The sequence below is a fragment of the Centruroides vittatus genome, unplaced genomic scaffold, assembly GCF_030686945.1.
Source record: "Centruroides vittatus isolate TY-2023 unplaced genomic scaffold, ASM3068694v2 contig_575, whole genome shotgun sequence".
Taxonomy (NCBI): Eukaryota; Metazoa; Arthropoda; class Arachnida; order Scorpiones; family Buthidae; genus Centruroides; species Centruroides vittatus.
Genome location: NW_027122344.1, coordinates 1,391,271 through 1,405,645, shown reverse-complemented (window position 1 = coordinate 1,405,645; position 14,375 = coordinate 1,391,271). Strand labels below are relative to the sequence as shown.

General features: G+C 27.9%; 1 protein-coding gene across 6 annotated transcripts in view; it reads left to right on the top strand.

Annotated features, from left to right (window-relative positions):
- The window catches only part of LOC136979044 (unconventional myosin-Ib), a 314,495-nt gene that overhangs the window by 130,435 nt on the left and 169,685 nt on the right, over nt 1–14,375 (top strand). For all 6 annotated transcript variants that reach the window (XR_010881326.1, XM_067274937.1, XM_067274936.1 and 3 more), the window contains 2 exons: nt 8,658–8,756; nt 11,950–12,056. Coding sequence is in view for 5 of the 6 variants with exons in the window: in XM_067274937.1 (XP_067131038.1) it covers nt 8,658–8,756; nt 11,950–12,056 (206 nt within the window). In the remaining variant the exon portion in view is untranslated. The remainder of the gene's footprint in view (nt 1–8,657; nt 8,757–11,949; nt 12,057–14,375) is intronic.

Sequence of the window (14,375 nt, the reverse complement as noted above, 5' to 3'; positions counted from 1 at the left end):
ATTTTTGATCTACTTCCAAAAAGAACATTCAAAAAACATTCAAAAATTATTTCTATTGCATTAATATGTTTTTTGAATGTTCTTTCTATTATTATTTTTCATTTAAGTTTGATGTTTCAACTGAAGAAGGCCTATGGAAGTAGGTCAAAAACGTTTTTGGTTAATTAAATATATTGCTGGAATTATACAAGGTGTATTGCTTCTTTTGTTTCGTTATTTTTCTAATTTTGTCAAATTATATTTTTAACAGCTGTCCTTACTTAGCATAGATGTGTGATTTAGTTATAACAGTTGTAAAATTTACCATGGGATAGTGTAAATGGCAATAATCTACTTCTTACTATGCAGATGCATTACCATTTACACTACCTTGATCTCTGTCCTAATTATAGGGCTTAAGGATGTTTATATTTGTATATATACACCATGCTGGGTAAAGCAATAACTGGTTATTATCATTTAGTGTCACTGAGTTATTCCCAGTTGGCACTGTGAGTAACCAGTATAATTAGATTTACTATTAGATTTAAATTAATAGTTCTGGAAATAGAGATTGGACAGAGGTTTGGGTAGCGTGACTGGCAACACATTTACATAGTAAGTGGCATTTGCAGGTTTGAGTCCACTTTGGCTAATTCTTTTCTTCCGGAACTTTGTAAATTAATTATTAAATATTAAATTAACTTTAATTATTAAATTTGATTAGAGATGGACCTTCCTCCTACCTCTAGGCCAAATTACTTGACATTTAACAAATAATAGTAGCAGTAATATTGCCCAATCTAATTCAGCAATCAATTGGTTTTAATATACTGTATTTACTCACATATAAGATGAAGTTTTTATTCATTTTTCACTGCTTCAGAAACCTAGATCATCCTATACATGTGAGTGAAGGATTCTTTTCATTTTTTCAATAATTTTTGTGAACTGTGTATTCACATTTTTTACCAGATTCTCACCTGCTAGTGTTTAAAAACAAAAGTATTTTATCTGGGTCATTTGAATTGTTCTTGCGTGTTGTCAGGAGTAAAGATGAATAGAAATAGGAAAAGCAAAGCTTTTGAATTGAATTCCAAAATTACACGGGTGCCTGATATAAGATTTAATTCATTCCCAAGTGAAAACAGATGATTATTTGGAAATGAGAATTTGAAGAAACTCAAAAGTGTAATTGACAAAGAGTGGATTTGACTATTAAGAATTGGCAAAAAAAGGTTCCCGATTGTGCAGCTCTACAACAAATTATGTTGTCAATTTTACAGGATTTTTCCTTAAAGTTTAAAATGCCAGTAATTTTTGTGGGACAATGTGTGCATTTGATATTTTATTTCTGATTAAACAAAATAAAATTAAAATTGTATTAATAAATCTAATTTTCTTTATTTTGATTTCTAAAGTCACACCTCGTCCTGTATGCAAAGTCGTCTTCTATGCGAGTAAATACGGTAACTATAAGGCTTACAGATGTTTTTATTTATATGTTTTTTTACATTTAAACATTTTATTTGATAGGTCCTGACAAAGTTTCATATAATCCAATATTATTCTCTTTAATTTATGTTTTTCATTTATTCATTTTTTCATTTATACAGGGTGGTCCATTTTAATCAATCCACTGAAATAACTTGAAAATCATTGCACCAAAAATGTTAGACTTTGAAAGGGTCACAAGGTGGGGCTCTCAGTTTTATAATAGTATAATTAGTGAAAATGGATTCAACTTTATTTTCTTAAATGGAAACTACCATTTTTCATTGTATATTATGATTCTACTTCAAAACAAATAAACTTTTATCTAAAATATTTTTTCAAACAATTTTTGAATAAAGTACTTCCAGTTAAGTACATATGTGTGTATTTACTTTATTTTTATTCTCATTTTATATTTTAATATATTTATTTATTTATTTTAACCTCTTCTGTAAAAAAAGTATTATTTACTAGCAATGTCAATTTCTTATATGAGTTATAGTATACAGAAAATATACTTTGAAAATAATGACATCATAAGAGCATTGGCAATATTCAAAATTTGTATTCTATTTAGATGTTCAATTTCAGACTGTTAAATCCTGAATCAGGTCACTTAATGTAGCCGAAAACATTCATTTTGTTAAATTTGATTAAACTGTTTTGCTGGAAATAGTGTGGAAGATGTAACTTATTATTAGGTTTCAGCTCATCATGTATAGAATTGTATTTTTACTTTTTATCTGGTAGAAATAAAATCAATTTTAATAAATTGAGAAATTTACTCTTGGGTATTACAATACATTTCTATCCTCCAATTTATGATTGCTCTCTCATAAAGTGACCCTTCTTCAGCTATAAAAAGTGCAGGTGGGCATAATGGTGAGGGTCTTGTTTTTCACCAACTTATAGGATGGGCAGGAATAATTAGAAGCAGTTAAACAGTTTTTAAGTATAGGAAGTTTAAAAGATTTTAACAAAATGACAGCCCAATACTAATAAACTTTAAAATTTTGTTTGTTTGTAATTTAAATTTTAAGTAAGAAATTGTGTAAGTATTGATAATAGAATCAAACTGATTTTTTTTTTCTACTCATTTAACATTTAGAAATTGAAATTATGCTTTTGATTGACTGGCAGATTTCAACTGTAAACAAATTTTAAATTGAATTTGAAAATTAAATCTTTACAATTAACAACTTTTAAATTTAGCATTGATTGAAAAAAAATTAAATTTACATTTAAAAGATTTTTTTAATAATTTAGCTTTTTTTTTTTATTTCACAGATCTCTTAGAGAAGGTATGTATGTACAATACATTTTTTCTTCACATTATGTTTAAATAAATTTTCAAAAAAATTACTAATACAATGAAATACTAATTAATTTTTAAAAATACAATTAATCTAGCAGAAAGTTATATCTAAAATCAAATTGATTAATTAAAATTTTATGAATTTTACTGTATATTTATGATGATTAATATTATCATATTTCTTATATATAAATAATATTATGATAACATTAATTATTTCAAATATCTGTTACGGTAGCTGTTTGTTTGTTCTACAAATATATCTCTCTTTAATCCGAAAAAATTACAAGAATTCCGGTAGACTATCTTACAGCCTTTAGGTCAGGAACATCCTTTATTGAAGATACAGGTTACATATGCATTTTGGGCTTATTTTATCTTTAAGCCCCTCTTCAGTGCTATACCAAAGAAATTTTAAAAACAATCAGTAATGTAACAATATAATGTGTGTAGATTATATCTTCTGACATAAAAAACTATTTTATCATACCAAAAAAAGGTTTTTCACAATTTTTTCTTTCAAATCCATCTGTCACACTCATATGACACTCCTGGTTTTTTTTTTACATTATTCACTAATCCTTATTCAATAAACATAAAAATTTAATATATAAATATTTTTATAATACATGGAAGTTTTTCCTTTTTTAAAAATATATTACCTTTAAAATGGGCATATACCATATAACATTAAAATTTTAAACAATCACTAAAAATTCCTGAAGATACATTTTTAATTTCAAACAGCATTACGGTAACTGTAATTATAGTAACATTCTAGAAGTTATTTACAAAAATAAAAACTTTTTTTTAAAAAGTTACAAAGAATACATACCGACATTAATATTTTTTCAACTCACAATACATCATACTTTACAATGTATGATGCTTACATTATAGAGAACTTTTTGTTGTAACGCCCTCATCAGACTGTACCATTGCTGATCTATTTGCATACCGTTAGATATATTGATTAAATTTTTACTATTTGATTTTATAATTTTGATGTGTTCTTTAAATTTACATTTATAAATGTTTTTTTTTGGAATGAAGGATTTTAATGTTGTTTTTCGTAATTAGTAATTTTTGTAATTTTTTCAGATTAAAGAGACATATATTTGTATAACATTAATTATAATGTATAGTTTTTCTAATAATCATTTGTATAATACAGCGTGTTTATATGTTTATAAATTGTGTTTTATTATTATTATTATTTAAGTATAGTCTTAAGTGTTACAAATAAGACCTTATTTATTGTAAAGTCTTAACTCTAATTACACTTTACAATTAAGTCTATTATATTTTAGATAAAATACAGTAAAACTCTGCATTAATATGAGATAGATTTGTGGTCCCATGGATGATGATAGGCAATTTAATGTTAATGAGTTCAGTTAATATGTAATATGAAGTGTGTTTTGGTTCCATTAATTCAATGATAGTTATATTATGCCATTTAATACAAAGCAGACTGGTTTGTGTGATTTGGGGCTGAGAGCAAAGTGGAAACATTTATGACCAGCAGTGTGTTTGCTTTTTACTTTAACTTTGGCCACAATACTTACGTCATCAGTATTGTCATTGGCAATGAAGATATATGCCACACCAATGACATTCACTCCAACTCAAAAAATTGTTCTCTCTTATAGTTAGTGCATTTTTATGCTGTGACAAGACTGAACAATTAGTTAAGACAGTTGATTTGTACATTGGAAACTAAAAGTTAATAAGATTGGTAGATTTTTGATTAAAAATTTGTAGTTTTGTGAAATAGTTCTTATATTGCTTTAATAATGGAAATAATGAAACAACTGAATTATAATATATGAATTGTAATCAGTTTGCAATTTTAAAATTAAAGCAGTTTGCATTGAAATCCACGCAAATAAGTTATTTTTAAATTTTCAAAGTTTTGCATATTCAGCTCATGGATTTCATTTTGTGATTTGGTCAATCTGTTATTTCCAGTAGCTTTAACTGTCATACTACCAACTCTAACTGATGTCAAAATATGAGTATTGATTCATTTTTCAAGCCACTGTATCTCAAAAATGTATATGTTCAGAGTAACTGACAAGTTTGTTTATTTTTAAACATATTTAAACAAGACAAAAACATAGCAAAATAATTGGAGGAAAATTTGGTTTCTTCCATTTGACAGTGTGATTGCTGATTTTTTGTAAGGTTTGCTTAATACAAACAGTCACAAAGTACCAATTTTTAAGTCCCTTCAACTTTGTATTAATGGAGTTTGTATAAATATCAGAAATATAAATAAATAAAAAAATAGATCATAGAAAGAAAAACCATACTATCTATCAATAACAGAAAGACTTCATTTTCAAATACTATCCTGATTGGAATAATGCCATTATTAAAACTTTAGGACACCAAAACACTATTTTTGGGAGCTGTTTGATGTGCTAAAATTCAAATCTCTAAAGGAACTCAATGTTATGTATTGGTAACATCATTGCCTTGGGGTTTGTATGCATTAGCAACACTATTGCCTTGAGGTATGGGGGTGTAAAAAATGGCTAAGAAAGGAACCTGGTCCTTTCTCTGGCCAGTGTCTTAAGTATAGGAAGTGTAATACAGACAATTATAAGGAGTCATGGACTTGTTCTTTTTCATAGCAGTTAAGACATAATACCCACATTATTATTTACTGAGATTTTGAAGTTAGGTAGTTAACCTCATATAATTCTTTTGTACATTTATGTTGTTATTATATTTGGTCACTATAATTATTGCTATTGCTTATATCCATCTTACATTTTTATATATTATTTATTTTTCACTAGAATGAAATTACAGGTATTCCTTGCTTAACATGGGATACCTGTTAAGCCTGTTAATGTGCGAAATTAATTGCAGCAATCCTTTTATATACTTGGCAGAAGTTTTAATTTATGCAGCTTTACCAGCTATCTTTATTTAACGTAGGTACTGTATTTTGATTAATATGATTTTGATATACAGGGTAGGATCAAGGGATTAACGAACTGTATTAATCAAGAGGTACAGTACCTATATACTCATACTACATTTAATCTCTATGTATTCATCATATACAGTATATAATCAACTTCAAATTTGCAATATTCTTCTGCACGTGAGATTCTTTGTTCTATGCATATGATTTGATTTTTATTTAATAATAATTGAATATTATTGAATTATATTATATATTATTATCTGTCATCTTCAAGTGAAACTAATTAAACAGAATGTTGCACAGCACAAAACACATCAAAAAACCATAAATAACTCCAGTAAATACTTAATTACAGATGGAAGGACTATTGGTTTCAATCCCTTAAAAATCTAGAGAACTAATGTAATCAGAATGTTGCAATTTGGAGCAGAAAGAAATTTGAAAAATTGAATACACAATGGCATACTCATAACATTTTTATTTTAAAAGAATGAATATATAACAAAATAAATAAAAATGTTAATTACAAGAAAATAAATATTTATGTATAAGCACTTTAATTTAAGAAGTTTATAAAATGCTTTTCCTTTACATGGGTGTTCTAAAATGGAGTTGTTACAAGGCCTGTTATAGGCTATACATAAAGTCTCCCATATGTAAAGCAATTTCTGATTATTACAGGTACATAGGAGCTGCATTTCTCCCCAAATAGGTACAAGTGTAGAGGAAGAGGCTAGTCTAGATAATTGTGTTATCTGCCTAATATGCAATACATCCTTTGTTTTGGAGGCAAGTTTTACCTACAATGGCAGGGAGTACCTGTGGCATCATCCATTTCAGACGCTTAGCTGAATTAACAATGAGAAAAATAGAAGCTAGCTAATTAACAACACAAAACTGAGTATACTTAATAAACAAGGCAAACTAAACCATTTTCCAGCAAAAAAATTAAGAGAAGCAAAGTTTTCATCTATACAAATGGTCATCTTCAGGCTAAGTGACCTTCACAGCTGTTAAAACAAGGAGATTACAGTCCACATGTTAAAAGGGGTAATATGAGAGAGAGAGAGAGAGAGAGAGAGGAAGGAGGAGAGGGTTTAAGACTACAGATCATAGATCGACTTCCATGCAGGGGGAAAGGAATCTACATCTCAAAAGTTTATGGCAGCATTTTTTCTCACAGCTTTGTAAATCTCTAACCATTCTAAATATCTAAGTTATTCTTTGTGGGTGGTGCTATGTAGGAGGTGTGCATGGTTACTTTTGAAAGCATGGCTTTCTGCAGGGTAGAGGCTTGCTTATGGGTAGCCCTCTCTTAGGCACCCTTTGTGAACTGGTCATTTGGCAGCTTGAAGTCTCCATCCTTCCTGCCTTTGACCACCACATTCTTCTAAATGCACATTACATCAACAACATTCTTATCTTGTAGCAGAAAAAATCCTTTATTCAAGATTTCTTGTATAAAATCAACACCAACCCCTACAGCCTCTATCTTTGCCTGGAAGAGGACAGTGAACAAGATGTTCACTTCCTGGACTCTCAGCTTTCTTTATCCAATGGATGCACCTCAACTAAAGTCTACAGGAAGTATACACACCATCCAATCTTTATACCTGCCCCTTTTCATTATTCATTTATCTTCAAGATCACATTGAACGGCATTTAGCTCACACTATAAACACCAACATCACAAGTGTGAGCTAAGTGCCGTTCAGTGTGATGCCAGGAAATTTTAACTGTACAAATTTTTAGCCGTAAATATATGTAATTTTTAGGCAAGATGTATATTAGTTAGCACCTTTTTACAAGATATCTCGAAAGAAAAGTTGACAGAAGAGGGGCATATGTCTGAAATGCATATCAGCCCACAAGATATTCCTGAATAAAGAGTGATGTCAAAGATACCCAGTGTCTATCTGTGCACCAAGTTGTGACAGAAAAAACAAATAAAAATATTTGTTATTAACTGAAAATTTGTTCTAGCAGGTGGTGATTGTTTGGTCGAGTACTGCAGTATCTCTGTATTTGATTAAAGTGATTTTGATATACATGGGAGCATTGAGGGATTAATTAACTGTGTTAATCAAGAGACACCTGTATAAGGAGATTCCATGACATATAGTAATATTGTGGACAAAAGTCAATTATGTAGTGAATGAAATTTCAGTTGTAAAGCTAGATTTTTATTAAACTTATAAAAACAATATATCTATATATTGGTAAATCTAAAATATAAATAAAAAGCTTTTTGTTTTCTTTTATGATTTATGGCTTTGCTTTACACAACAAATCCAAGACTCCTCAAGACTTCTTAGAGAAAATGAAACCAAAACTGAACAAAAGTAGTTGATCAGAAATTGAAACAAAAAGTAGACATAATGTGAAAATTTGTCAAAAAATGATTAACAAATGAATTTTACATTATTTTATATGATTTTTGTAATTACTTGTTGCAAATAAAGTAAATAAAATGCCAACTATGATGAAATAAATAAAATGATGATTGCAATGACATAAAATGATGACTAAAAAGTTCATAATGACAGAAGGACACTGGTCTGTATGACTTGAAAAATAGTCTATAGTAGCAGGAGTCCCTTACAGCAAATGAATTTTCTTATAATTTTTCTGTATCTTTGACCAGACCAAAATCAAGCCGCCTGTAATAATGCAAGGACTGTTATATTGGAGTCCATAGTATCAAGCTTTTATTGTATCATCAAATTGTAATTTACTTTGCATTTCTCAAGAGTTAGTTTTAATAATGTGATATATTCTCTGTTATTTGGTTTTAACTGTTAATATGCATTAATATTAAAATCTTCAGATATTAGTTTGTTACATAATAAAAATATACCATATTTCATTTACCAATTTAATATAATTCCTGTATTAAGAATATGCACCATTGTTGTTTTTAATTTACAGTTGTTTTGTTTCAGTCAAGGGTTGTAAATCAGGCTCAGGGAGAAAGGAATTTTCATATTTTTTATCAAATACTCAGTGGTGCTGATGTTCATCTTCTTAGTAAGTATTATTTAACCTTTCTGTCATTATGAAAGTTAATTAGAAGATTAAGTTGTGGACATATAATTTAACTGCACAATATGACCAATCTCATATAATCTTTCTGCTTGAATTGTAGTTTATAAAAAACAAAATTACTGGAATGATTAAGTATTTTTAGAACAAATCATTTGTTTGAATGGGAATTTGGCAAGATAGTTTTCGAGTAATAATCTATGAGGATGGACAAAAAGTCCAAAAGTGTTTAATCAGTTTTGGTAATTTTGTTTTTCATGAACTTCATTTCAAGCAGAAAAGTAATATGAAGTTAATTTGTGGATTCTAAATTTAAAATGTTGTAAACTAATGTTAATTATCAGGATTTAAATATTTATATTCAATTTTTATAATTCAATTATCATCATCAAAAACAATACATATAAATATGTGAATTTGTAAACAAATAAAGGTAATTATTTTGTTTGACAAAATTATTATATATTGTCATTAACATGTTTTTATAAAATGCATTGTATTAATAAAAAATCACCTCTAAGCCTTTGGATTTCTGGTAATGTTCGAATGTAGTAATTGAACTAATGTTCACAAACACAAGGTACATTATTTTTTCAACACTAGGCGATATTCCATTTTATTTAGTTGACTAAATAAAATGGAATATCAACACAGAATTAAACAACACGGTTTTAGAAAAACAAAATGAAGTAATGTTTTCAATTCTTTATCCAGAATCTACTTCAGGTTCTTATTGTTCCAATTGTGGAATGCCAAGAATTTCGAATGTTTTAAAATACAAATTTCTTGAATCTGTTAAATGCATTAATAGTACAGAATTGAATGATTGTACCCCCATAACTGTATTTTAATGCTGTGGCTGATTATTGAGGGAATAATATGTGATTATTGATGTAGATGGCCTTCACAGACATATAGCCATGCTTGAGATATCTCATAGCTTTCCTTGAAGTTTACACAGAAACATTCAAAATTCTTGGCATTCCACAATTGGAATGATAAGAACATGAAGCAGATTCTGGATAAAGAATCAAAAACGTTAGTTCAATTAATACATTTGAACAGTACTGGAAATCCAAAGGTTTAGAGGTGATTTTTTTTTTTTTTTTTTTTATTAATACCAGTACCGGTAATTTTTCTAGAAATATGCATTGTATTTTTGATATTAAATAGGTGCAAATGATGATATATGACTGAATAATGCTATCTTTATATATTTAAATACAAGGAAACAAATTCTTTATTTAAAATGACCAAAATGTTATTGGAAATGTTTTAGACTGAACCATTAGTCTAAAACATTTCCAATAACATTTTGGTCATTTTAAATAAAGAGTTTGTTTGAGTATGGTTCAGCTGCATCAGCCAACTATACATGAATAAAATAAAGAGCATTTCTATGGCACACCAGACCAGACCAAACATGATGTTTTAAAAATTTAGTCATTAAAATTAAAATACGTAATGATCAAATTGAATTAAAATAATTGACTCTATGCTATTAAGATTTTACTTTTACCTTCATTTGCAGTTAACAAACAGTAATTACTCGCATGAACTATTAAACTTTTAAAGTTTAAACTGCATATTAAAATTATTTATATTTTATTAAGAAATTTTATAATTGGAATTTTTTATTATTAATTTGTAATAAAATTTAATTTTATAATAATATTTACATTTGAAAAACAAATTCATTACCTTGATATTGCAAAAATATATTCAGATACTGCCTGAACCTTGTTTGTCTTTCATTAATACACATCAACAGTTGAATAACAATGACAATATACATTGTCTCATATGTTAAAAAGTTTAAATTATGTAATCTCAAGTAGGATGCAATTATGATTAATACTATATTATAACATCAAAGTAATCTGTTGATTAATTAAATTATCTAATAAAGTTTTATTGAAATATTAAAGTTTATAGTTAAAAAAGAACTAAAAATAATAAATCTAAAATTTTTAAAATTATATATATCTGTGAGATATGTTTACCAGATTATATTGTTTACAGAGACAGATTCACATTATTATATATATTAATATATATCTGCTTTAATTTATAAAATTTTAACAAAACTAAACAAATGTTTAAAATGTTCTTTTATCATTCATGCTTAGTTATCCAAGTATGAATGAAAAGAATAATACAATATATGAAAATAAAATTCTGATTACTATTACAAAAATCTATAATAGTGAAATAAATGAATGTTATTTTTAATATATTTTAAGATATTTAAATAAATTTTTTTTTATTTCATCATGAAAATGTTAAAAACTTTTAGGAGTCTAGGAATATTATAATTAAGTTTAAATGTTTTTGAGACATTTTGTTCTATTTCTTCAAAGTTTATCAACAAATGTACATTAAAAGGAAACTAAAAGAATTTGGTTTTACCACTTGATCTTGGTTATTATAAATATGAAAAGACTAATCCATAGATAGACAAAATAACATTCAGCAATAAGTTGCATAATTTTCCCAGCAGTTAAGAGATTTTATTAAAAAATAACTATTTATTAATATTATTAATCATAATATTAATAAATAGTGTGTGGCACCATTTGTTATCAGATTTTACCATAAAAAATTTTTATATTATTAATTATTGTAAATGTTAATAATGAATTGGAATTCCTGATATATTTTGCACCAATTTATAAGGGCTGGAAAAAATAGGATTCTCCTACAGGTGTAAGATACCACATTGCTAAACAGTGGAGTGTCATATCAGGTCATTTTATCGTACATGATGGGACAGCCAACCATACAGGACTGTTCTCTGAGTGGGAGATGATACTGCACTCTTTAACAGTGCTGTTGCAGGAGGCATCCAACTGCCCTAATAGAATCATTTTTATTTTGTTTGCTGTTTTCATCAGCACTGGTTTTGATTTTAAAAATTTCAGTTTAGTCATGCATTTTATATAATTACTGTGTGATAAAAATTGAGACCTTATTTTGTGATTTTATTTTTCTTTAGAGGGGCTGCAATTCTACAGTGCTTATCACAATCCACTGTTGATTGTTTTTAAAATAATATGTTATTAATGTATTTAAAATTGCCTGTATATTGTTTTTTAATGAAAATTATTCAGAATAGTGATAAAATATTTTATTTTAAATCAATTATTTCACTTTTTATGATAAATTTATTTTTGCATAGAAAGTTTGAAACTTCAAAGGAACCTTGACAATTATTATTTTTTACGACAAAGTCGTTGTTCACATGCAAATAATATAGATGACAAAGCCAGCTTTTTAGCCACCAGGGTAAGATCTTAGATTTATTATATTATTTTGTATATTGATGATTACAATGAAACTATAAAATAGACATACAGGTATCCCTTGTATAATGTAGTAGTTATGTTTCTAAAAAGTGCTGTGTTATGCAAATCCATGCTATATGAAACAAAGGATTTGTTAGAACCCCTATTAGAGCTGAGTCTACGGGTCTACAAAAAAAAATGAAAATTTGGCTTACAACTCATTAACTGCCAACTTTTACAAAAAAAAAAAAAAAAAAAACCAAACCAACCAACCAACCATCCTCTTTATGATGGCATATAATTAACAAGCAGGGGACACACAGGACACTAACATCACATAACATGACTCTCACATACAAAGAATTTACTTTCACCCTCCTTCCACCAAAAAAAAAAAAATCCATTCCTACACGATCCATGGAATCCCCTTTTTCGATCATGCATAACAAGGTAAGACTACAAAATTAACAAAGAGGGATCAACATGAACCCATGTTACTCACGACACCTTCTCTTAACTGGAACAAAGATATTGGCCCAATAATCATCACATGTGAAGAATAATGTATCTGGACAATCCTCCCATTGATTCTTTTCCTTTTTATTGTAGTCCTTTTTGAAAATTAAGAGTTCACCACCTCAATGGAAACGGATTGTGTTCTCTTCATAGGTTGGTCTCATTAACCTCATCCTTACTATCTGTCCTGGATGATTTCTCTTACCATTTGTTAACACGTGTCCTCCTAAGGTTTCACAGGTGATGAAAACAAACAAACAGAAGTGCTATTTTACACACAGTTCTGCTATTTATTTCTCCTGGGGCTGGATGTTTGTCTTCTGCACGTGATTTTCCATCCAGCCAATCCCATGGTTTCTCCCACTAACCTAAGGGGAAGGTGATATGGAAGAAAAAGGAAGGGCCGCTTATTACAAAATAAAGGAAAACCCAATACAAAAAGAAAAAAGGGAAATAAACAAAAACCCGATACATAGATACATACATATATGAATAATCAGAACAAATATATACAGTTAAGTAGTGGAGCACTACAGACTAATGCAAAGCATAGGGTTATGTTCCAGAAGTTAACAACAAAAAAAATAATATACTTTTGCTAAGAAAAATATGTTTATTAAAGCAATCGATAATTTATTTCCAATCAATAATTAATTAACAATCACAATTTTAAAGTATATTATATATTAATATTATACAATATTATACATTAATATTAGTTTTAGTCAAACCATGGTATTTTATTTTTACAAAGTATCATTCTCATCTCAGCATTTTTGTTGATTTTGATCATAAGTATCAGCAAAATTTTCATATTTTTTATTTTTATAATACAAATTTTTATAGATGACGAAATAAAAATATGTTATTAATCAAAAATTTGTTCTAGTGGGTCACATTTGTTTAGTTGAGTACTGAGTGACTTTTTTCCAGAATTTGTGTTCAAGTACCGAGATACTGCTGTATTTTGTTCATCATTTTTACAAATGATAAACACGTGAAACCATAGGTTCATAATATCTATGGTTAAAAAAAAGTTTAATAGCACTTACCTAAAAATGTTTAAATAAACTTTTATAAATGTGAGTGTGTGAACTAGAGAGGGGGATTGGATAATCCCGCATCAGGAATGGCCTAGGGCAGGGATGCCCAACCCACGGGCCGCACTGCGGGCCACTTAATATTTTTATGCGGCCCATTGCACCCTAAATTTTTTTAGGTATATTTTTATTTATTTTGGTAAAGTATGTCATAAAAATTATTCTTGTTTCACTTACTTTGATGTCATAATGACATAATTGGTGTTAGAAAACTGTTTTATGTAGAGAACTGTTATGCATGTGGGGTAGTACATACTATTATAAACAATTCTTTTCATGCATTAAAAACATCAAAACTGCTGAAAGAAATAGGTTGAATGATTTCTATTTAACTAACATTCTTAGAATTAAGACTAGTATCATAAAAGCAGATATTGACATATTATAAAAGGAAGGCAATGTCAAAAATTGCATTGAATTTATTTTTATTTAGTGTGAGTATAATTTCTCTTTTTACTGTCAATAATACAGTATTTTTTGTAATAATATATATTTGTTATTAAAATTTGATATTCACATTTTGAACTTTTTAAAAGCATATACAGTAGAGAGTCGTTAATCGGAACGCCGGTAATTGGAATGATTTTCAGTCGGACTGTGTCGTGCTGAATCGAACATTTTTGATACTAGATTTACTTCTAAAGTATAATTTTCATGTTTTTTATATTCTTCAATATATTTATTTTGTTTGTACAAAATGCAGA